The sequence below is a fragment of the Pan paniscus genome, chromosome 2 (assembly GCF_029289425.2).
Source record: "Pan paniscus chromosome 2, NHGRI_mPanPan1-v2.0_pri, whole genome shotgun sequence".
NCBI lineage: Eukaryota > Metazoa > Chordata > Mammalia > Primates > Hominidae > Pan > Pan paniscus.
The window spans coordinates 47,795,916-47,818,759 of record NC_085926.1 but is presented as its reverse complement, the minus strand read 5'-3'; the positions used below and the strand labels follow the sequence as shown (position 1 = coordinate 47,818,759).

Sequence of the window (22,844 nt, the reverse complement as noted above, 5' to 3'; positions counted from 1 at the left end):
CTCTTCTCTACCTACCTTCCTCCTTCCTCTTTGGGGAACCGTGGCCCAGTGTATGGAGGCCCTGAGAGAGGAGCCCCTAGTGGACAGCAGTGGTCACAAGGGATAAATAGAACTTTATTTTAAATAAACATTTGCACTCTGTACACAGCCCCAGCAGAAGCAGGGCTCAGTCGTCAGCTGTCTTGCGCACATCAAAGCTGCCACAGGGTCCTCGCAGCAGCTCTGCCAGTAGCGCAAGCAGCTGCCCGTGCTCCTCCTGTACGCTGGGGGGAAGTGCAGCCAGCTCGCTGCGCAGGCTCCGCTCCACCATGCGGCCCAGGGCCCGCCGCAGCTCCTTCAGCAGCCGCACGGTACGCGAGTCACCCTCCAGCCGCAGCAGGTCACTGTCGCTCAGTGAGATGGTGGCCCGGCGCCCGTCATCTGAGGGAACGGAAAAGATGGTGGGGAACTGTGGTGAGGCCAGGCCCCGGAGGAGCAGCTGCAGAGCGGGGTGGGCGGGAGGCCTGCAGGCACCCACCACGGATGTGCACGTCCCCGTCGGTCAGCAGCAGCACAGCTAGCGGGTGCACCTGAGAGGAGTCCCGGACGAAGACGCTGCCATTGGACTTGACTGCCATGAAATACGTCAGCCATCGGCTCCGTAACCGTGTGGCCTCCCTAGGGAACACAGGGCTGGTGAGGCCACCCTTTTGGACCATCCCAGCTGCCCCATCCAGGCCTGCATGCCCTCACCTGTTAATGGTCGACTTGTGCAGCAGGATGTTGCCTGATTTGGTCCTATATGTGACACTGTTGGGCTTGAACTTCCCCTGCCGGGTGACCTTGCCCTGCCTCACCTGCAGGGATGGAGGAAAAGACGGGTGGGGCTGAGCAAGGAGCTGCAGACAGGGAAGGAGGCTGGGACCTGGTGAACTCCATTCCCTCCCAGAGGCAGCACCTGGATGAGGTTGGGGTAGAGGCCGGCCATCAGCACGCCCTTCACCAGCTCCTCCTCCTCACTGTACTCGTTGCACTGGGCGGAGGCCAGGGTGCAGTCCGAGGGCTTCCCCACCAGGAAGGCCTCATAAATGTTCTCTGAGAACTGCTTGATGAGTCCTAGGGAGACAGAATGTGTGGTGGACCTACAGCCCCTAGCCACAGGCTGGAGGTGACAGAAGCTCAGTGGGGGTGGGAGGGGCTCAGGAGAGCAGGTGTGGGCCCGACTGACCGTGGATGAAGCGCAGGCTGGGTGCGTAGAGCAGGTTTTCCTCCAGGTAATTCTCCCGGGAGCTGCGGTCCTGCCAACGCAGCACCTCCTCCCAGCCGGCGACAGCCCGCACAAAGGCCAGGTGGTCACTGCCGCTGTCATGGCTCAACAGTGCTTTCACCTGGGAGGGGAGAAGAGGGCAGCCGGATCACAGGCAGGGGCTAGACAACGCCCCCTCAGAACAGCAGTGGGTGGACGGCTCCAGGAAGGAGCCAGGACTGACCTTGTCCACCTCTGCCCGGTTCTGTAGGCTGCTGCTGAAGGGGTCCCGGGTGAGGCAGGAAACGACCACCAGTAGTGGGTGCAGGCAACGGAAGATGGCAGCCAACACAATGGCCTTGGCCAACCGGGGGTCGGTGGAGATGTGAGCCAGGCGCTGCCCCAGGGTAGTCAGGTACTCCCGCTGGTCCAGCACCCCTGCAACAGCTCAGCTGTCAGTACCACCCTCGAGAGCCACTCCCCAGCCCAGCCCAGCCCAGCCCCTACATACCGATCTCCTGGAGCAAGATCACAGCCTCGTCCACTGCCTTGATGTTTGGACTGTCCACAGCCTTGGACAGGAACTCCACCGCCTATGACAGAGCCAGAGCCCGCCATGAGCCTGCCTCCCACCTGCCTGGTCCCCAGGCCAGCCCCTGCCCCGCCCCGCCGCACCGTCTTCTCAGGCATGTGGATTTTCGCTTGCAGCACCAGGTTCTCGAGAGGTGTGCGCAGGATCTCTGGCACTTGGAAAGGGACCATTTTCTCCAGCCGGCTTCGAGGGAACAAGTGGTAGGCAAAGCCGGACTGGCAGCGGCCCGCCCGGCCCCGGCGCTGGATCACATTGGCTCTTGATACCCACACTGTCTCCAGGCAGGACACCTGGAGGAGGTGGCAAGTAAGCAGCACACAAATGCCACTTCCTCAGTGCTTCCCCACTCCCTGAGTAACCCTCACCAGCCCCCCACGTCAGGAACACTGAGACCCCACAAGCGCGGCCTTCTGAAGACACACAAAGCAGGTCTAAGGTAGATCTGGGCTGGGGACCACCTCGAAACGGAGTCCCTCCCCCAGTGGTTGGCCGGGCCCAGGAGGTAGGTGCCACCTTGGTCTTCAGGTCATAGCGTTCTTCCTTGTGCAGCCCACTGTCCACCACATGCACGATGTCATTGATTGTGATGGAAGTCTCAGCAATGTTGGTGGCCAAGACAATCTTGCGCACCCCAACTGGAGGCTGCTGGAATATGGCCTTCTGATCCATCATGGGGATGTTGGAGTGCACTGGTGGGCAAGACACACACCAGTTATGGGCACTGCTTCCACCAGAATTCCCCCCTGGAATGTGGGCAGGGCAAGGATTTTGACCCCATTTTGATGAAACAGGCGCAGATAAACACTATGCCCAGTGAAAAGTGCCACAGCTTGGTCAGAAACCGGGGCCCCTGGAGTCCCAGTTGGGTCAGTCCCTAGGACAGAGGTCAGGCTGGTTTCCAAAGGTCCCTGGTCCCTCCGCCGGGGCTCTCACCTGGCAGGATGAGGTACTTGCTCTCGTGCATGCCCAGGGCCTCCTGGAGGCGCTGCTGCACTCCTTTGATCTCCTGCCACCCAGGCAGGAAGCACAGGATCCCACCTGTAAAGGAGCCCTGGGGCATGAGCCAGTTGCTGCTGCAAACGTGGCCAGGGCTAGCATGGGACAGATGGGGAGGCACCCACCTGGTTCCCCGCGAGCATCGATGTGCAGAACCAGATCAGTCACAAGGTCCAAATCGAGTGCGCATTCATCCTCAGACTGGGGTGAGGGAAGAGAGGCCACAGTCACAGCCCCGGGGTAAGGGGTCATGCCAAGGACACAGCCACCTGACTCAGTGAGACGGAGCCGCTTGACATCAACTCCAATCCTCACGTGTGCCACGCAGGCAGGGTTAGTCCCCAGTTTCTATCAAGGAAACCGAGGATTGGGGAGGGTAACTTGCCCCAGGCACCAAGCCCCAGGGCCAGGGAGGAGGGGCATCCACGGAGGAAAGGCCAGGAGCCTTGGGTGGGATGGGGGTGTCCCTCACCTCATGGTGCCGGTGCCGGTGCAGGTACTGGTGCTTGCCCAACTTGGCCAGGATGTCCTCTAGGTAGTGCTCCTTGACTGGGTACATGAAGCCAGGCACCTTGATGACGGGGCAGCCACCAAAGTATCGGGAGAAGCGCTCATTGTCCCCTGTGGCACTCATGAGCACCAGCCGCAGGGCCGGGTTGAGCCGCTGCAGGCCCTTGAGCAGGATCAGCAGAAAGTCTGTGTTCACGTCCCGCTCATGCACCTCATCCACGATGACGTGGCTCACGCCCTCCAGGCTGGGGTTGCTCTGCAGCTTACGCAGCAGGATACCCACAGTGCAGAAGAGCAGGGCCCCGCCTCGGGATGGGGGCTTACTTTCCAACCGCACCTGGAAGCCCACATTCCGGCGCAGGGAGGGGCCCAGTTCGTGGCTGACCCGCTGTGCCACAGACACAGCAGAGATGCGGCGAGGTTGGGTGATGATCACATTGCAGCGGGCACCTCGGCCCTCGGTCACATAGCGCTCCAGCAACAGCTGGGGGATGCGCGTGGTCTTCCCACAGCCCGTGTCCCCAGAGATGACCACCACCGGGTGCTGCTCAATGGCGTTGAGGATGGTGTCCCGATGTGGGTCCACAGGTAGCTGGGGGGCCTCCTGCCAGACCGGCCCTCGCCGCCGCCACAGTTCTAGCAGACTCTGGCTGAGACGTACCTCCTCTGCTTCCAACAGGGGCACATAGGGCTTGCCTGTGATAGGGTCACTCAGAGGCCCTGAGTCCTTGCCCAAGGGCAAGATGTCATCACTCTGCAGCCGGAGTTCTGGGGCGATCCATGAACTCTCCACAGGGTACTGGAGGGCAGGGAGGCAAGCAAAACAATGAAAAAGAAATTCCTCATTCACACACAACCAGCCACTCTGCAGGATTCGCCTGGGTCAGATGTTGTGGCCCAACCCGCTGGGCAGAGGATTAATTTAGTCCATGACTGCCCCGGGATCCTTGTGGGCAAGACTGGGCTGCTCAGGCCAGGGGGATCCCAGGCCCCAATCTCAGTGAAGAGAATGGGGAGGTACTACTGCCTGTCGCAGGTGGAGGCCTTCAGTCTGGAGAGATGGAGGCAGACTACAGGGAGCAGGGGTGGTGAGGGATGCAGGGCCTCTTACATGGTTCAGGAAGGTCTCTATCTTGCGGAGGATGGGCTCGGGCACCTGGATGGTGCATGGTCGGCGCTGGGTCTCACCCAGCTCACGCAAAGAGGCCAGGTTATACATGGCGTGTGTAAGCGGTTCGTTGTTCCTGTCCACCAGGCCCAGGCTCTGCAGGGGACATGCAAGACTCAGTCTATGCTCTGGGGCTCCCCAAAAACCAGCCCAGACAAGCTCAGGAGCTCCAAGGCATAAGTTGTGCCAAGTAATCTCTAAGAGATTTTGGATTTTGGCTGACATGGTGATGGAGGGAGAAATTATGAACTAGGAAAATGTTAACTTACCAAAATAAACGTTTTAAAAAATGAACTAAAGTTAATTCAGGCCGGGCGCGGTGGCTCACACCTGTAATCCCAGCACTTTGGGAGGCCGAGGCAGGCAAATCACCTGAGGTCAGGGGTTCGAGACCAGCCTGGCTAACATGGTGAAACCCCGTCTCTACTAAAAATACAAAAATTAGCCAGGTGGGGGGCCGGCACCTATAGTCCCAGCTACTAGGGAGGCTGAGGCACGAGAATCACCTGAACCCTGGAAACAAAGGTTGCAGTGAGCCGAGATCATGACGGTGCACTCCAGCCTGGGCGACAGAGCGAGACTCTGTCTCAAAGAAAATAATAATAAAGTTAATTCAAGAAAAGCTAAACCTGATGTGTCACAGCAGAACAGCCCTACGTCTGGAGAAGGCCCTGAGGAGAAACCGCTCGCTGTGTGGCTACAGCCCCCCCAACACCACAATAGGCCACTGTCACCTCTGTGAATTCCCAACATGTACCCTCAGACCAGCCAGGCCAGGCCCTCGATGCTAGAACGCACCCCACAGACTCCCTCTTCCTTTGCTGCCTCATCAAAGCCTTCCTCCCCTAATCCTTCCATCCCGCCTCCCAATCCCTACATGGCACCCGACCCATCTGTGACCCCATCATATACAGACGCACGTGGAATTTCCTATAAATGTCTATTATAATGCAACTTGATCAAACAAGCCACTGGAAGGAAAACACTGTGTCTTACCTCCCTACATACCTAAAGCCACCTCACCAGAGATAAAACATAGCATTCCAATACCTCACGCACATGGGTAAAACTAGTCTTGTGTTCCTGTCACCTCTAATGGCTGGACTCTGCTCACCCTTCGGAGCCCAGATCAAACACTCCCTCCTTAAAGAAGTCTTCCCCCAACAGGGGCCAACCCCCTGCCTCTGGGCGTGCTGGCACTATCAGCTATAAGGACCTAAAGGACAGGAATCTGGTCCCCATACCACAGGAGGTGCCAACACAAGCTCCTTGCTACAGGAACAGGCTTCCGCCCTCTCCCCAGACTTCATGGGTTTTACCCACCAGCCTCACTGACAAATGGCCCTCCAGCCACTGCAAAGCTTGCTCCTTCCCAGACAGGCCCCTACCATGCCAAGGTGCTTCTGCTCACAGTGCGTGTGCATCAGGCCAAAGCTCAGATGCCTCCAGTTCTACTCAGTCCTTGTTCTGCCCTCGAGTCACAGGTAGCATATCTGTGCCCTCTTTATCTCACCAATTGCCTGTCCCCTCTTCCTCGTCTTTCTCCAGGTTCTTGTTACCTCTCACCATCAGCTGTAACTAAAACATGGTTCCCAGAGCCAACTGTACCCATGAAATGGTGCATCTGACCATTCAGAGTAAAGCAGGCCCATTTCTGTCTTGGTCCGCAAACTAAACCTCCACCAACATGGGTTGAGATTACTAACTCCTCAGGCAGTCAGACACAATCCCAACTCCCTCCCACTACTGTGCCATCAGCTAACTCCACCAGCCCCTTTCAAGAGAACGGCCATGGCCAGGAGCGGTGGCTCACGCCTGCAATCCCAACACTTTAGGAAGTGAAGGTAGAAAGACTGATTGAGCCCAAGATTTTAAGACCAGTCTTCGCAACACAGTGAGACCCTTGTCTCTACAAAAAATGTTTAAAAATAAGCTGGGAGTGGTGGTGCATACCTATGGTCCCAGCTATGCAGGAGGCTGAGGTGAAAGGATCGCTTAAGCCTAGGAGATCGAGGCTGCAGTGAGCCATGATCGTGCCACTATACTCCAGCCTGGGCCACAGAGACCCTGTCTCAAAAAAAAGAGAACTGCCAGCTGTCTGCCACACTGTCTCTACCTTGATGCTGACTGCTTCCTCAATCATCACTGCAGTCACAAGTCACATTATTCATTCTGCCCACAAAACCCGGGTTATCAGGATCATACTGGACACCAGGTCTGCCTCTCAAAACAGGCCCGGCTCCTCCCGGCTTTATACTATTCAGAACAATGAGCAAGTTTCCTCCCGGCCTCACCAGGTTCAGGCCAACAGTGTGGAAAATGCTGGGTCACAGGCAAAGTATCTCCACAGGGCCTCTGGGAAAGCCATGGCAACAGCCACAGGGCCTAAAAGCGAGGCCTGCATACCAGCTGTCTTTGTGCCAGGCAAAAGGCCTGCTGTGGTGGTTTCATTTCCTAGAAAATGGGACCCATTTGCCACTGGCAGAGGGGAGCTTCAAGACATTCTCATGCACCACACCCAGGACCTTCCTGGACTCACCTTCAGTTTCTTGCAGGCCAAGGCTGCCGCCTTATTCTCAGCCTCTGCTTTGCGGCGCCCTTTGGCAACAAAGGTCATGGGGCAGGGCCAGAGCAGGGTGAGTGTAGACAGCTTGGTCTTGGTGCCCACAGTATGGAACTGCATGAGGTTCTACATGGAAGGCAAGAGAGATGGTTACAGAAATGTAGGGAATGGGAAGAGACTTGGGGCATTCTCAGAATGCCAAGGAGCCCAGAGACAGAATGAGCCACCGTCTCAGCAGGTGCCAGGCGTGAGCCATGCTAGAGGTGCTACTGCATAGCCAGGAGCAGGCCCATGGGCTCAGGCACCCTAGTCCCAGGCTCGCTTCTCCTGCTATACCTCGACTTCCACTGCAGAAGACAGTGCTTGGGCAATGCCATCACCTGCCCTCCTAGCCCACTGTCATCTCGGCAACATCGTGGCAGCTGTGGGTTGAAGCTGTCAGCATGAGCTAAAAACCAGGCACATCCTGCGGGAGCAAAAAGGCCCTGCACCTGGACAGAAGCTCTGCTTAACTGTTGTACTTAGGCGAGTTAAGGAAACGCCACACTTTGAGACGAATTAAGAGTCCTTTATTAAGCCGGCGGCCAAAGAGACAGCTAATGCTCAAAATTCTTTCGGCCACGAGGAAGGGGCTTGATTAACTTTTATACTTAGGTTTAGGAAGGGGAGGGGGACTTAAATGTAATAATTCTACAGAAGTAAAAACATGCAAGAATCAAAAGAATCAAAATGGTTACAGAGTGATAAACAACTTAAAAGACAAATGGTTACAAGAAGAGCAACGGTACCAGGTGCAAGATTCTAAATCTTTCATTATAATTAGATATAGGGTCTACGCCGGACACGAACTCAAGGTTTTATGTTGTTATCTTTTGGAGAAAATTCCTGGGAACTTCATACTTTGTTGGTGTTCGTACCTTATCAGTTAATTAGGCTCCTTTGAAATGCTGAGGATCTGTTTACCCAGGCCAACTCCTTACGAAAGGGGGTTGGGTGAGGAGCCCTTAGTGTCTTGTAAATTAAGGGGTCAATTGGAGTTTGTACGGCTTTCTTAGCTAGAGAGAGTCTTATTTTACATGAGAAGCAAGGCTAGGTGATTAAAGAGACAAGCAGGACAAAATTCAAAGCAACGAGTTAAAGTAAAAACAAGGTTAGGCATTTCATGACCAAAGCCCCTTCGCCTGGCAGCAAGAGAGAAATTCATACCTCACCAAGACCCACACCTCTAACCCTTCCCCACTGACAATCCACCGCCCAGAAGAGGTATGGGTCTTCTGCTCTTGCAGCCCCCAAGCCCACTCCCTGTGCTGCTGAGGCTTGACCTCCAATCCATCAGACCTGCTGCTTTTCCTCCCAAGCCGGAGTTCCTCCACCTGGCCTAGGTTTGGGCTGGAGGAACACACCCCCTCAGCCCTCTCTAAACCTGCCTTTAGGGAATGCCAGACATGACCAAGTAAACGGCACCCACACACACTTCTAGGAGACCCGACTCACCTTAGCTGTGGAGGATGACGTTGCAATCTGAATCACCTTGGCCAGAAGGTTCTTGGGAAGTGGAAACTGGGTCAGAGCCCTAATGGCACTGTCGTCATCTGTCATCTCAAAGGAACTCCCCCTGGGAGGACCAAAAGTTTAACTGAAAGAATTCTCTCTTCCTGGACCAATTTCCCTGAGGCTCTGCGATGTAGGGGTGAGGACGCTGCGCTGCAGCAGGGAGCCAGAAGGCCAGAAGGCATGAAATGGATGGGAAACCGGGCGTCTCTGCTCCTCCCACAGCCACACTGCATGAGGACTGCTCCCTCCATTCCCTCACACAGATAAGAGAGCAGAGAGCAGGGGCTCCGTGCTGCTGTTCTGCAAAAGCCCAGCCACATAGAAGACCACAGCTGGCTGTCCCCCAAGAATGGGCAGACACACACTGAGTGATGGGGCACACAGGCTGAAATGTGAGGCAGGGGCGCTCCCATCTCAGAGAAAGCTAGCAGAGAACATTCGCCCATCCCCGTGTCAAGGCACAGCCAGCCTCTGCTGCATCCCCATCCTCCATCTGTACCTTGAGTCCCTGAGTGGAGCATGGGAATCCTGCTGGGTCATGGACAAGAAGTCGGTAACATCTATGGTCCCTTCTTCTAGCTCTTCCTCCTCGTCCTCCTCTTCTTCCCGGCCTAAAGAGCGGGATAGGCCCCCAGGTCCCCCTGGTCGAATGCTCTCTGGATTCAGCTGCCGCCAGGAAGTAGGGGGCATGGTGGGTTCCGGACGCCACCAGCTGTCGGCAGGGGAGCCAAAGCGATCAGCTAGCACTCGGTATTTGGCTGCGTCAAACAACTCATTCCGGGGACCTAGCAGACCCCAACCCTGGAGGGGAAAAGGGACATTTTAAGGATTCATACCATCTTTACACCTCAGTCGGCCTGGTCCGTGTCCAGCTACACCGTTAAGTCCCTTGTGTTGTGGAGCCATGGTTTTTCATCTGTTTACCCACTTCAGCCCCTAGTCCAGAACTGGGCATGGAACACTCAAAGATGCCTAGCTTTGATGCAAACAAATAACCCCACATGGCAATGGGTGAGCAGAAGATACTGTTTGTTTTTTGTTTTTTTGACACAGGGTCTCGCTCTGTCACCCAGACTGGAGTGCAGTGGCACAATCACGGCTCACTACAACCTCTGCCTCCTGGGCTCAGGTGACCCTCCCACCTCAACTTCCAAAGTAACTGGGACTAAAGGCATGCACCACAACGCCCAGCAAATTTTTGTAGCAACAGGGCTTCACCATGTTGCCCAGGATGGTCTTGAACTCCTGGACCCAACAGATCCGCCCGCCTTGGCCTCCCAAAGTGTTAGGATTACAGGCATGAGCCACCGCACCAAGCCCAAGAAGATACATTCACATAATGATCTAGGAAGCTTCAGTAAATACAGCAATTAAAAAGTACGTAGGGCCGGGTGCGGTGGCTCACACCTGTAATCCCAGCACTTTGGGAGGCCGAGACGGGCGGATCATGACGTCAGGAGATCGAGACCATCCTGGCCAACACGGTGAAACCCTGTCTCTACTAAAAATACAAAAAAATTAGCCAGGCGTGGTGGCGAGTGCCTGTAGTCCCAGCTACTTGGGAGGCTGAGGCAGGAGAATGGCGTGAACCTGGGAGGCGGAGCTTGCAGTGAGCCAAGATCATGGCACTGCACTCCAACCTGGGCGACAGAGCAAGATTCCGTCTCAAAAAAAAAAAAAAAATACGTAGCCAGACGGGCACAGTGGCTCACACCTGTAATCCCAGAACTCTGGGAGGCCCAGGCAGGTGGATTACTCGAGGTCAGGAGTTGGAGACCAGCCTGGCCAACATGGCGAAACCCCATCCTCCTAAAAATACAAAAATTAGCCGGGCGTGGTGGTGGGCACCTGTAATCTCAGCTACTCAGGGGGCTGAGACAGGAGAATCGCTTGAACCCGGGAGGCAGTGGTTGCAGTGAGCTGACATGGGGCTGCTGCACTCCAGCCTGGGCAATAGAGACTCCACAAAAAAACAAACAAACAAACAAACAAAAAAACCTATGTAGCCCACACCATGAAACGGATATAACTTCTGTTATAAGAAGTTATATATAAGAATATAAGAATCCTGAAGGCTGGGCACGGTGGCTCACGCATGTAATCCCAGCACTTTGGGAGGCCGAGGTGGGCGGATCACCTGAGGTCAGGAGTTTGAGACCAGCCTGACCAATATGGAGAAACCCCGTCTCTACTAAAAACACAAAATCAGCTGGGCATGGTGGTGCATGCCTGTAATTCCAGCTACTCGGGAGGCTAAGGCAGGAGAATCGCTTGAACCTGGGAGGCAGAGGTTGCGGTGAGCTGAGATCGCACCATTGCACTCCAGCCTGGGCAACAAGAGCAAACCTCCGGCGAAACTCCGTCTCAAAAAAAAAAAAAAAAAAAGAGAATATAAGAATCCTATGTTAGGAATACATTCTAGAGAAATAACTTGAAATGTTAAAGCTATTTATACAAAAATATGATTTTAAATGTGTTATAGCTTCATGCTTTTCTACAGAAAATATAAATTAAACATTGCCTAAGTCTCTAGCATGTACGCAGCAACATGTTGGCCACCTAAGCATCATCAGGAGAGACAAGACCTGGTCCTTGCCCTCAAGCAGTTCGGAATATAAGAGGCAGTTAGCCAGGGGTGGTGGTATGTGCCTGTAGTCCCAGAGACCCGGGAGGCTGAGGCAAGAGGATCACTTGAGGCCTACAGATCGAGGCTGCAGTGAGCCATGATCACACCACTGAATTCCAGCCTGGGTGACAGAGCAAGACCCTATCTCCAAAAACAAACAAACAAACAAGGAATCTAAGCAGCAGAAGAGAAATGCAGATGGCCAGGGTCTAAGGAACAAAGACGTGAGTGAGATGAGTGAGCAGCTGGGAGAACAGGAGCAACTGCAAAGAAAGCACAGGTTGCAGGAGCTGCCACTGGGAGTGGTAAAGGCGACAAAGTCTGCGGGACAGCAAGAACAAGGCCTGTCAGGTGAACATCAGGGCCATGTGACAGCAGACAGCACGGGCCACGGGCCAGGAACCTCTCTACAGTGAGCTTTCAATCCCACCCGACTCATGACAAGCTGGAGAGTGACCATGGCCTGCCTTCATAAAACTTTCTCCTTGGGTTTTTGAGATAATTAAATTTAATTTTAAAAATTCTATTCACAACAGTAACAAAAACCATCACCTACCTAAGGTGAACTAAGGTGGGTCAGAAAGGTATGGACTAAGCACACAACTTGGCAAAAGGATGTAAATCCATGGAGATATACGTTCCTGGATGATAGAACTTTTATGTGTGAGGAGACAAAAACCTCTTAAATTAATCCATAAATTGAACACAATTCCAATCAAAGTCTGCAGAGGCTTTTATTAAGCATTTGACAAACCAATTCTAAAGTCTGTCTATTAAGAATAGACGCGGCCGGGCGCGGTGGCTCACGCCTGTAATCCCAGCACTTTGGGAGGCCGAGGCGGGCGGATCACGAGGTCAGGAGATCGAGACCATCCTGGCTAACACGGTGAAACCCCGTCTCTACTAAAAATACAAAAAATTAGCCGGGCGTGGTAGCGGGTGCCTGTAGTCCCAGCTACTCGGGAGGCTGAGGCAGGAGAATGGCGTGAACCCGGGAGGCGGAGCTTGCAGTGAGCCGAGATCGCGCCACTGCACTCCAGCCTGGGCGACAGAGCGAGACTCCGTCTCAAAAAAAAAAAAAAAAAAAAAAAAAGAATAGACGCATGAAAACAGCAGGATTATGGGACAGACCATGGGGCCAAGGTATGCCACACACACATTCGCGAACCCTTGGGGCAGGGCCCGATCCAAGGCTCAGCTGCCACACTTTTGCGTCACTGCCTCGCTTCTGACAAGAATGCCTCTGGTTCCACAGAGCAGCAATACAAGCATCCCTCCTTGGCCTGGCTTCCCCAGCAGGACAGCACCGTTCTCCCCCTGCCTTTGCAACCACTCTTTCACTAGACCAGAGGATCTCGTCCCCACAGGCTCACTGCTGGTCCTGGCCATGCTCCCACACCGGTCCTGAGCTGTACCAACATCCACCAGCCACTGTTCTCGCCATAACCTAGGCGCCAACCCATTGCTCGTCCACAGCTCCCCCTGCTGGCGCATGCTGCCCCTCCAACCCATTCTCCCTCCCACCTCCTCAACTGTCCAGGAGCTGTCCGTGCAACCTCTCTAATACCTTTTTGTTGTTGTTCCTTTTTAGAGACAGAGTCTCACTCTGTCACCCAGGCTGGAGTGCAATGGCATCATCTCGGCTCACTGCAACCTCTGCCTGCCAGGTTCAAGCGATTCTCCTGCCTCAGCTTCCTGTGTAGCTGGGATTACAGGCGTACGCTACCAGGCCCGGCTAATTTTTGTATTTTTAGTAGAGATGGGGTTTCACCATGTTGGCCAGGCTGCTCTCGAGCTCCTGACCTTGTGATCCACCCGCCTCAGCCTCCCAAAGTGCTAGGATTACAGGCCCTCATGCCTGGCCCTCTAATACCGTTGAAGAAATCTCCTCCACGGCTGCCGCTGGTGTTCTCTTCCATCCAGTGTCCCTGTCTCTGGTCTTGCCAAAAACTACTGCTGTCAGTGATTTTTCCTAAAGGCAAACTTGGCTGTGTCATTCTATCAATTACCACTAGTCAGAAGCCCCGGCAGCCACAGGATCAAATCATTCTGCCCCTGTGACAGTGAAGGCCCTGGAGTTCTAGCTCCTCCCTGCCCGTCTACCCCATGGCCCGGCAGGCAGACCCACATTCATTCTCATTCCCCATAGCCACGCATATTCACCCGGGCTCTAAGCCACAGTGGCCTGAGTCTGGAGTGCCTTGCTCCAGCCCTCGGCCCTGGCAAGGACCATTCTTCAAGAATAAGCCTCTTCTATTTAGGAGGCTGGGGTGCATTTATGTCCTCCCGTGGACACCTTCTTCTTGGCTGTGGCTGCTGACTCAGTCCCCTTTGTGCTGCCAGCACGTCTCACCAAGCCTATGGGCAATGCAGAAAAAGACATCTGATTTGGGGGGAAAGGGAAACGCTGAAGAACTGGGAGTACAGCTATTAGAAAATAAAAGGCTGAGTTCTAGAATAAAAAACAACTCCTATAACCACAACAAGATCTCATCTCACACCCATTAGGATCGCTATGATCAAAAAAACAAAAACAACTAGGCTGGGGACGGTGGCTCACACCTGTAATCCCAGCACTTTGGGAGGCGGGCAGATCGCGAGGTCAGGAGTTCAAGACCAGTCTGGCCAACATGGTGAAACCCTGTCTCTACTAAAAATACAAAACTTAGCTGGGCGTGGTGGTGCGCACCTGTAGTCCCAGCTACTCGGGAGGCTGAGGCAGGAGAATCGCTTAAACCCAGGACGTGAAGGTTGCAGTGAGCCGAGATTGCGCCACTGCACTCTAGCCTGGGCAACAGAGCAAGACACCATCTCAAAACAAAACAAAACAAAACTATACACATAGATGGGGAAGAGAAAAAGAGATGGAGAAAAATGTGATAATGACCTGCTTCAGACAGGCTGGGATGGCCGGGCACAGTAGCTCATGTCTGTAATCCCAACACTTTGGGAGGCGGAGGCAGAGGCAGGCGGATCACCTAAAGTCAAGAGACTTTGAGACCAGCCTGGCCAACATGGTGGAACCTCATCTCTACTAGAAATACAAAAATTGGCCAGGCGTGGTGGCAGGCACCTGTAATCCCAGCTATGAGGGAGGCTGAGGCAGGAGAATCACTTAAATCCGGGAGGCAGACAGAGGTTACAGTGAGCCAAGATCACGCCATTGCACCATTGCACTCTAGCCTGGGCGAAAGAGAAAGACTCCATCTCAAAAAACAAAAGTCTGAGTTTAAAGTGCCTTCAAACATCCAGCCAGCCAGTCAGCCAGGCAGAGAAGGATTTCTCAGCTTCAGCATAATTGCTATTTTGAGCAGGGTAATTCTTTGCTATAGGGGGCTGTCCTGTGTACTGTAAGCTGGGAAGAAGCATTCCTGGCCTTGATCTTACAGCTGCCAGTAGCACTCCTCCACCTGTGTCCAACGAAAATCCCTACAGACATTGCCAAATGGCCCCTGGCCACTCTCAGCACTTTTTTTCAACATAGTACTACAAGTACTAGAAAGCGCAGGCAGACAAGAAAAAAAGGCATCCAAACTGGAAAGAAAGAAGTAAAATTATCCCTGCTTACAAATGACATATCTTATATATAGAAAACCCAAAAGAGAGCCAGGCACAGTGGCTCACGCCTATAATCCCAGAACTTTGGGAGGCTGAGGCGGGTGGACCACCTGAGGTCAGGAGTTCGAGACCAGCCTAGCCAACATGGTGAAACCCCATCTCTACTAAAAGTACAAAAAAATTGGCCGGGCACAGTGGCTTACACCTGTAATCCCAGAACTTTGGGAGGCTGAGGCGGGTGGACCACCTGAGGTCAGGAGTTCGAGACCAGCCTAGCCAACATGGTGAAACCCCATCTGTACTAAAAGTACAAAAAAATTGGCCGGGCGCAGTGGCTCACACCTGTAATCCCAGCACTCTGGGAAGCCGAGGCAGGCAGATCACCTGAGGTCAGGAGTTCGTGACCAGCCTGACCAACATGGAGAAACCCCATCTCTAGTAAAAATACAAAATTCCAGGCGTGGTGGCACATGCCTGTAATCCCAGCTACTCGGGAGGCTGAGGCAGAACTGCTTGAACCCAGGAGACGGAGGTTGCAGTGAGTTGAGATTGCACCACTGCACTCCAGCCTGGGCAACAAGAGCGAACCTCCATCTCAAAAAAAAAAAAAAAAAATTAGCCAGGCATGATGGCACACGCCTGTAATCCCAGGCACTCGGGAGGCTGAGGCAGCAGAATTGCTTGAACCCAGGAGGCAGAGGCTGCAGTGAGCCGAGATCGCGCTGCTGCACTCTAGCCTGGGCAACAGAGCAAGACTCCATCTCAAAAAATAAAAAATAAAATAAAAAATAAAGAAGTTCCTCAAAAAATTAAAAATAAAACTACCATATGGTCCAGCAATATCTGCTCTGGGTATATACCCAAAGGGAATGAAATCATCAGCTCATAGGGATGTCTGCACTCCCATGTTAACTGCAGCATTATTCACAACAGTCAAGATACGGAAACAACCTAAGCATCTGTCAAAGGATGAATGGTACATATACACAACAGGATATTATTCAGCCTTTAAAGAAGAGGAGATCCGGCCAGGTGCAGTGGCTCATGCCTGTAATCCCAGCACTTTGGGAGGCTGAGACAGGTGGATTGCTTGAGCTCAGGAGTTCAAGACCAGTCTGGGCAACACTGGAAGACCCCGTCTCTACAAAATTAGCCGGATGTGGTGGCGCACACCTGCAGTCTCAGTTACTCCAGAGGTTGAGGTGGGAGGATCTCTTGAGCCCTGGAGGTGGAGTCTGCAGTGAGCCATGATCGCACCACTGCATTCCAGCCTAGGCCACAGAGCAAGACCCTGTCTCAAAATAAATAAATAAAAGTAAAAACATGGATAAACCTGGAAGACATTATGCTAAGTAAACCAGACACAAAGAAAATACCACATGGGCCAGGAGTAGTGGCTCACACCTGTAATCCCAGCACTTCAAGAGGCCAAGGCGGGCAGATCACTTGAGGTCAGGAGTTCAAGACCAGCCTGGCCACCATGGCGAAACCCCATCTCTACAAAAAATACAAAAATTAGCTGGGTGTGGTGGCACATGCCCGTAGTCCCAGCTACTCGGGAGGCTGAGACATGAGAATTGCTTGGACCTAGGAGGCGGAGGTTGCAGTGAGCCAAGATCACGCCACTGCACTCTAGCCTGGGCAACAGGCCGAGACTCGGTCTCAAAAACAAAACAAAACAAAAATACCACATGATCTCATATGTGGAATCTAAAATAAGCTGAATACACAGAAACAGAGTAGACCTGGTAGTTACCAGGGGCAGGAAGAAAAGAGAAATGGGGAGATGTAGGTCCAAGGATGTAAAGTTACATACATATAAGAAGAGTAAGTCTAAAGATCTAATGTATACCATAAGGACTATAATTAATAATACTGTATTATAAACTGGAAATTTGCTAAGAGAATACATTTTTTTTCTTTTTTGGAGATGGAGTTTTGCTCTTGTTGCCCAGGCTGGAGTGCAGTGGCATGATCTCAGCTCACTGCAACCTCTGCATCCTGGGTTCAACCGATTCTCCTGCCTCAGCCTCCCGAGTAGCTGGACTACAGGCATGCACCACTATGCCCAGCTAATTTTTGTATTTCTAGTAGCGACAGGGTTTCACCATGTTGGCCAAGCTGGTCTCGAACTCCTGACCTTGTGATCCGCCAGCCTCAGACTCCCAAAGTGCTGAGATTACAGGCATGAGCCAGCGCCCAAGAGTACATTTTAGGTGCTCTTTTTTTTTTTTTTTTTTTTTTTTAGAGAGAGAGAGAGTTCTGCTTTGCTGCCCAGGCTGGAGGTCAGTGGTATGATCTCGGCTCACTGCAACCTCTGCCTCCCAGGTTCAAGCAATCCTCCCACCTCAGCCTCCCAAGTAGCTGGGACTACAGGCAAACACCACCATGCCCTGCTAATTTTTGTATTTTTTATAAAATACAAAAAAGGCTTTTCGCCCTGTTGCCCAGGCTTGTCTCAAACTCGTGGACTCAAGTGATCCGCCTACTTCAGCCTCTCAAATTGCTGGAATTACAGGCATGAGCCACCATACCCAGCCTTAGGTGCTCTTACCACAAAAAAAGATAACTATTTGAGGTGATGGATATGTTAATTTGCTTGAATATAGTATTCATTTCATTCTGTGTTTATGAAAGTGTATGTGAATATGAAACATCATACTGTACACATTAAATAAAGACAATAAAAAAAAAATTATGCCAGGAGCCGTGACTCACACCTATAATCCCAGCACTTTGGGAGGCTAAGGTGGGAGGATAACTGGAGCCCAGAAGTTCAAGACCAGCCTAGACAACATACTGGGACACCATCTCTACAGGAAAAAAAAAAAAAAAGAGGCCAGGCACAGTGGATCACACCTGTAATCCCAGCACTTTGGGAGGCCAAGGCAGGCAGACTGCTTGAGCTTAGGAGTTTGAGACCAGCCTGGCCAACATGGCAAAACCCTGTCTCTACCAAAAATATAAAAACATTAGCTGAGCATGGTGGCACACACCTGTAGTCCCAGCTACTTGGGAGGCTGAGGTGGAAGGATCACTTGAGCCCGGGAGCCAGAGGTTGCAGTGAGCCGAGACTGCGCCACTGTACTCCAGCCTGGACAACAGAGTGAGATCCTGTCTCAAAAAGAAAAAAAAAAAAGAATTAGATGTTCCGTGAGGAACAAAATCATCCATGGTTGAGAATCACTGAGGTAGACCTACCCTATGGGAGATGGATATTTTCGAGACATTAAACACAGAGAGAACGGTTGAACCTGTAAGAGGCAAGATTCCCCAGGGAGGAAAGAAAATTAGCTGGGCATGGTTGTGTGTGCCTGTAATCCCAGCTACCTGGAAGCTGAGGCAGGAGCTCTGGAGTTCAAGACCTGCCTAGACAACATAGCTAGACCCCATCTCAATCAATCAATCAATCAAGATGTTTTAGAGGGTGGAAGAGGAAAAGGTACTTGAGAGTGACCTAGAGAGAAAAGAGAAGCAGAGGTCTTCCAGTGGCTGAGGACGAAATGCATGGCAGTGCCAAGGCTACAGAGCACTGTGGGGATACAGAGGTACACAGAGGCCAGGCAGTCAGCGCACATCTGTAATCCCAGCACTTTGGGAGGCCGAGGCAGAAGGATCGCTTCAGCCCAGGAATTAGAGACCAGCCTGGGCAACAGAGTAAGACCCTGTCTCTATTAAAAAAAAAAAAAAAAAGATATTAACTGGCTCTCAAGTTAATATAAAATGGATCATTTTATCAGCCCCTCCAGATATAACCATTCATTAAGAATAGTTCAAGGTTCAACAATAAGGAAAATGCCAAGATGATGGGAGAGAGGAATAAAAAAAGAAAAAGAAAAAGAAAAAGGAAAAGGCCTTCAGAGAGAAAACTAAATACCTAAAGTGTGCAACAAGGAAAAGTATTTAGATTGGTCCACTAAAGCCTTTTTTTTCTGTTTTAAATTGAGTAAAACACACATAGGCTGGGTGCAGTGGCTCATGCCTGTCATCCTAGCACTTTGGGAGGCTGAGGCGGGAGGATGGCTTGAACCCAGGAGTTCAAAACCAGCCTCAGCAATATAGTAAGACCCCATCTCTATTTAAAAAAAAAAAAAAAGTAACTAGAGGGCATGAACGAAGATGGCCAAGTCAGCAGAGTGGAGAAAATACAAGCACAGAGAGCTGTTTGCAGTGGATCAGAGCCAAGGGAAAAAATCAGAGCACTGAATATTTTTGAGGCCTATAGAAAAGAACCAGAAGAGGAAGAATCTGAAAATTAAACAAAAGGGCAAGAGAGGAGATGCAGAAGAGACACAGAAAAGGGCACTGTTACAGTTTGGGTATCTGCCCCCTCCACATCTCATGCCAAAATGTGATCCTCAATGACAAAGGTGGGCCTGGTGGGAGGTGTTTGGGTCTTGGGGGCAGATCTCTCATGAATGGCTTGATGCCCTCCCCACAGTAATGACTGAGTTCTTGCCCTGTTAGTTCACACAGGAGCTAGTTGTTTCAATGACTCTAGCTTCTCTCTTGCTGTGGGACACACCAGCTCCCCTTCCCTTCCACCATGACTTCCTGAGGCCTCACCAGAAGTCAAGCAGATGCTGGCACCAGGCTTCTTGTACAGTTTGCAGAACTGTGAGACAAATAAACCTCTTTTTTTTTTTTTAATACATTACCCAGTCTCATGTATTCCTTTATAGCAATGGACTATTACAGGAACAGAGAAAAGAGATGGGTACTATGGGGGCCCAGAATAGCAACAGGGCCTCTTCAAATGCAGGAAAGAGAAAGGAACAGTAAAATCCTGGAGACCATGAGTAGAAGAGAAGCTGAGGGAATACGCATCCTGTGGCTTTTTCTTGTCAGAGTAGAGATGAAGACTTAGGAACCTGGCCAGGTGCGGTGGTTCACACCTGTAATCCCAGCACTTTGCGAGGCTGAGGTGGGAGGACTGCTTGAGACCAGGAGTTTGGGACCAGCCTGGGCAACATGGAAAAACCCCATCTCTACAAAAAATACAAAAACATTAGCCAGGCATGGTGGCGAGGCCTGCAGTCCCAGCTACTGGGGAGGCTGAGGTGGGAGGATGGCTTGAGCCTGGGAGGTCGAGGTTGCAGTGAGCCATGATCATGCCACTGCACTCCAGTCTGGGCAACAGAGCAAGACCCTGTCTCAAAAAAATTAGAGCTAGGCACGGTGCCGCATGTTTGTAAACCCAGCACTTTGGGAGGTGGAGGCAGGAGGATTGTTTGAGGCCAGGAGTTAAGAGACCAGCCTGAGCAACATAGTGAGACCTTGTCTCTACTAAAAATGAAAAAATTTATTATTTTTTTTTTTGTGACGGAGTCTCATTCTGAGGCCCAGGCTGGAGCGCAATGGTGTGATCTCGACTCACTGCAACCTCCGCCTCCCAGGTTCAAATGATTCTCCTGCCTCAGCCTCCCGAGTAGCTGGGATTACAGGTGCCTGCCACCACACCCACCTAATTTTTGTATTTTTAGTACAGACAAGGTTTCACCATGTTGGTCAGGCTGGTCTCGAGCTCCTGACCTCATGATCTGCCCACCTCGGCCTCCCAAAGTGCTGGGAATACAGGCGTGAGCCACCGTGCCTGGCCTAAAAATGAAAATATTTTTAAAAATTAAAAAAAAAGTTGGCCAGGCATGGTGGCTCATGCCTGTAATCCCAGCACTTTGGGAGGCCGAGGTAGGCAGATCACGAAGTCAGGAGATGGAGACCATCCTGGCTAACAAGTTGAAACCCCATCTCTACTAAAAATACAAAAATTAGTCGGGCATGGTGGCGGGCACCTGTAGTCCCAGCTACTTGGGAGGCTGAGGCAGGAGAATGGCATGAACCCGGGAGGCAGAGCTTGCAGTGAGCTGAGATCTCGCCAGCCCAGGCAACAGAGCAAGACTCCGTCTCAAACAAAAATTTTAAAAAATTAAAAAATTTAAAAAAAGTAAGACAGGACTACATTGCGATAGAGAAAAACCTACATGAAATGATGAGAAAAGAAAAACAGAAACCAACATGGAAATATATCCATCATGCTGTGTGTCAGAAGTTTTTCATAAAGTAGTTCCTCTCTGTAGTTTTTAAAACCACAGAAGATAGGCCAGGCGGTTTTTAAAACCACAGAAAATAGATTACGAGCTCACGCCTGTAATCCCAACACTCTGAGAGGCCTAGGCAGGTGGATCACTTGAGGTCAGGAGTTCAAGACCAGCCTGGCCAACAGGGTGAAACCCCCTCTCTACCAAAAATACAAATATTAGCCAGGCGTGGTGGTGGGCACCTGCAATCCCAGCTACTTGGGAGGCTGAGGCATGAGAATCACTTGAACCTAGGAGGTGGAGGTTGCAGTGAGCCAAGATCGCATCACTGCACTCCAGCCTGGGCAACAGAGTGAAACTCTGACTCAAAGGAAAAAAAAAAAAAAAAAACCAAAAACACAGGAAAAAAAAAATATATATATATATCTATATATATCTCATTGGCTGAACAGTAAGAAAGGAATCAGGAAGTGGGAAGGGCTCAGGACAGGTGAGTGGTAGAACACTGGGCCAACCTCTACCAATAAAAACAAAGGGCAAGGAGTTTCCAGGAGGAAGGTCTCAGTGGCTTTCACTGAGGGAGGGTCACCTTGAACAGCTGGCAGGCCGCAGCTGCAGCCTGCCGCTCAGCATCGATCTTCTTGCTGCCATAGCCTTCTACCTCCACGCTCTTGGGCCACTTTATGTGCAGTGTGACTTTCTGGGGAAGAGAAGAGAGAAATCAGAAGTCTTGCCACTCCAGACTACAGAGTTGTTGCAAATTACATGGAAAATAAACAGTGGTGGACCTCACAGCAGCAATGTGCTAGGTTCAGAGTTGAGAACAGAGGACAGAACCCCAATCCCATCATTAACTCCTTATAAGGCTCTAACTGTCTCACCGTGAAACAATCTGTTCTACCCCAAGTTGTTTTGCTCCTTCAAGGTGCCATGTTCTAGCCAGAGGCCAAGCTGGGATCCATCTTCATCTTTTTTTTTTTTGAGACAGAGTCTTGCACTGTTGCCCAGGCTGGAGCGCAGTGGCACGATCTCGGCTCACTGCAAGCTCTGCCTCCCGGGTTCACGCCATTCTCCTGCCTCAGCCTCCCAAGTAGCTGGGACTACAGGCGCCCACTACCACGCCCAGCTAATTTTTTGTACTTTTAGTAGAGACGGGATTTCACTATGTTAGCCAGGATGGTCTCGATCTCCTGACCTCGTGATCCGCCCACCTCGGCCTCCCAAAGTGCTGGGATTACAGGCACGAGCCACCGCGCCCAGCCTCATCTTTTTTTTTTTTTTTTTGTGGGGGACAGGATCTCACGCTGTTGCCCAGGCTGGAGTGCAGTGGCGCGATCACAGCTTACTGCAGCCTCAACCTCCTGGGCTCAAGCAATCCCCTCATCTCAGCTTCCCTAGTAGCTGGGACTACAGGCCTGCACCACAATGCCTGAGTAACTTTTTCATTTTTTGTAGAAATGGGGTCTCACTATGTTGCCCAGGCTGGTCCCAAACCCCTGGGCTCAAGGGATCCTCCCTACTCTGCCTCCTAAAGTGCTGGGATTACAGGCACGAACCACCACAACCAGGCCCCATCTTTATCTTTAAAAATCATCCAGACTGAGAGCAGTGGTGTCTCCCAGCATTGTGGGAGGCTGAGGAGGGAGGATCCCTTGAACCAAGGGGTTTGAGACTATCCTGAGCAACATAGCAAGAACCGGTCTCTACAAAAAATAAAAAAAATTAGCCGAGTGTGGTGGCACCTGTCTGTAGTCCCAGCTACTTTGGAGGCTGAGGCGGGAGGATCACTTGATCCCAGGAGTTTGAGGTTACTGTGAATTATGATTGCGCCACTGCACTCCAGCCTGGGTGACAGAGAGACTCTGACTCTGTCTCTACAAAAATAAATAAAATAAATGTTAAAAAATCATCTAGAATGGTTTGCTGGCATGCTTCTATGGTTCCAGAATCTATAAGACTCTAAGGGCAAGAATTATCATTAACTCTAACCCTCTGCAGTCCTTAGTCGATGGGG

The 22,844-nt window shown here is 51.7% G+C and overlaps 1 protein-coding gene across 10 annotated transcripts in view; it reads right to left on the bottom strand.

Annotated features, from left to right (window-relative positions):
* Window positions 1-93: 93 nt before the first annotated feature.
* DHX30 (DExH-box helicase 30) overlaps window positions 94-22,844 on the bottom strand; it is a 47,708-nt gene continuing 24,957 nt past the window's right edge. For 5 of the 10 annotated variants that reach the window (XM_055109820.2, XM_055109822.2, XM_055109821.1 and 2 more), the window contains 17 exons: window positions 21,420-21,530; window positions 9,108-9,409; window positions 8,549-8,669; window positions 7,031-7,180; window positions 4,435-4,587; window positions 3,286-4,122; window positions 2,939-3,161; window positions 2,751-2,855; window positions 2,331-2,506; window positions 1,901-2,107; window positions 1,737-1,818; window positions 1,470-1,663; window positions 1,208-1,367; window positions 938-1,095; window positions 733-836; window positions 518-657; window positions 94-420 (listed from right to left, as the gene is read on the bottom strand). In XM_055109820.2, the coding sequence (XP_054965795.1) occupies window positions 167-420; window positions 518-657; window positions 733-836; window positions 938-1,095; window positions 1,208-1,367; window positions 1,470-1,663; window positions 1,737-1,818; window positions 1,901-2,107; window positions 2,331-2,506; window positions 2,751-2,855; window positions 2,939-3,161; window positions 3,286-4,122; window positions 4,435-4,587; window positions 7,031-7,180; window positions 8,549-8,669; window positions 9,108-9,409; window positions 21,420-21,530 (3,477 nt within the window). In that variant the 3' untranslated portion in view covers window positions 94-166. The remainder of the gene's footprint in view (window positions 421-517; window positions 658-732; window positions 837-937; window positions 1,096-1,207; window positions 1,368-1,469; window positions 1,664-1,736; window positions 1,819-1,900; window positions 2,108-2,330; window positions 2,507-2,750; window positions 2,856-2,938; window positions 3,162-3,285; window positions 4,123-4,434; window positions 4,588-7,030; window positions 7,181-8,548; window positions 8,670-9,107; window positions 9,410-21,419; window positions 21,531-22,844) is intronic. The other 5 variants (XM_034956337.3, XM_034956340.3, XM_034956339.2 and 2 more) reach the window with 1 other exon arrangement.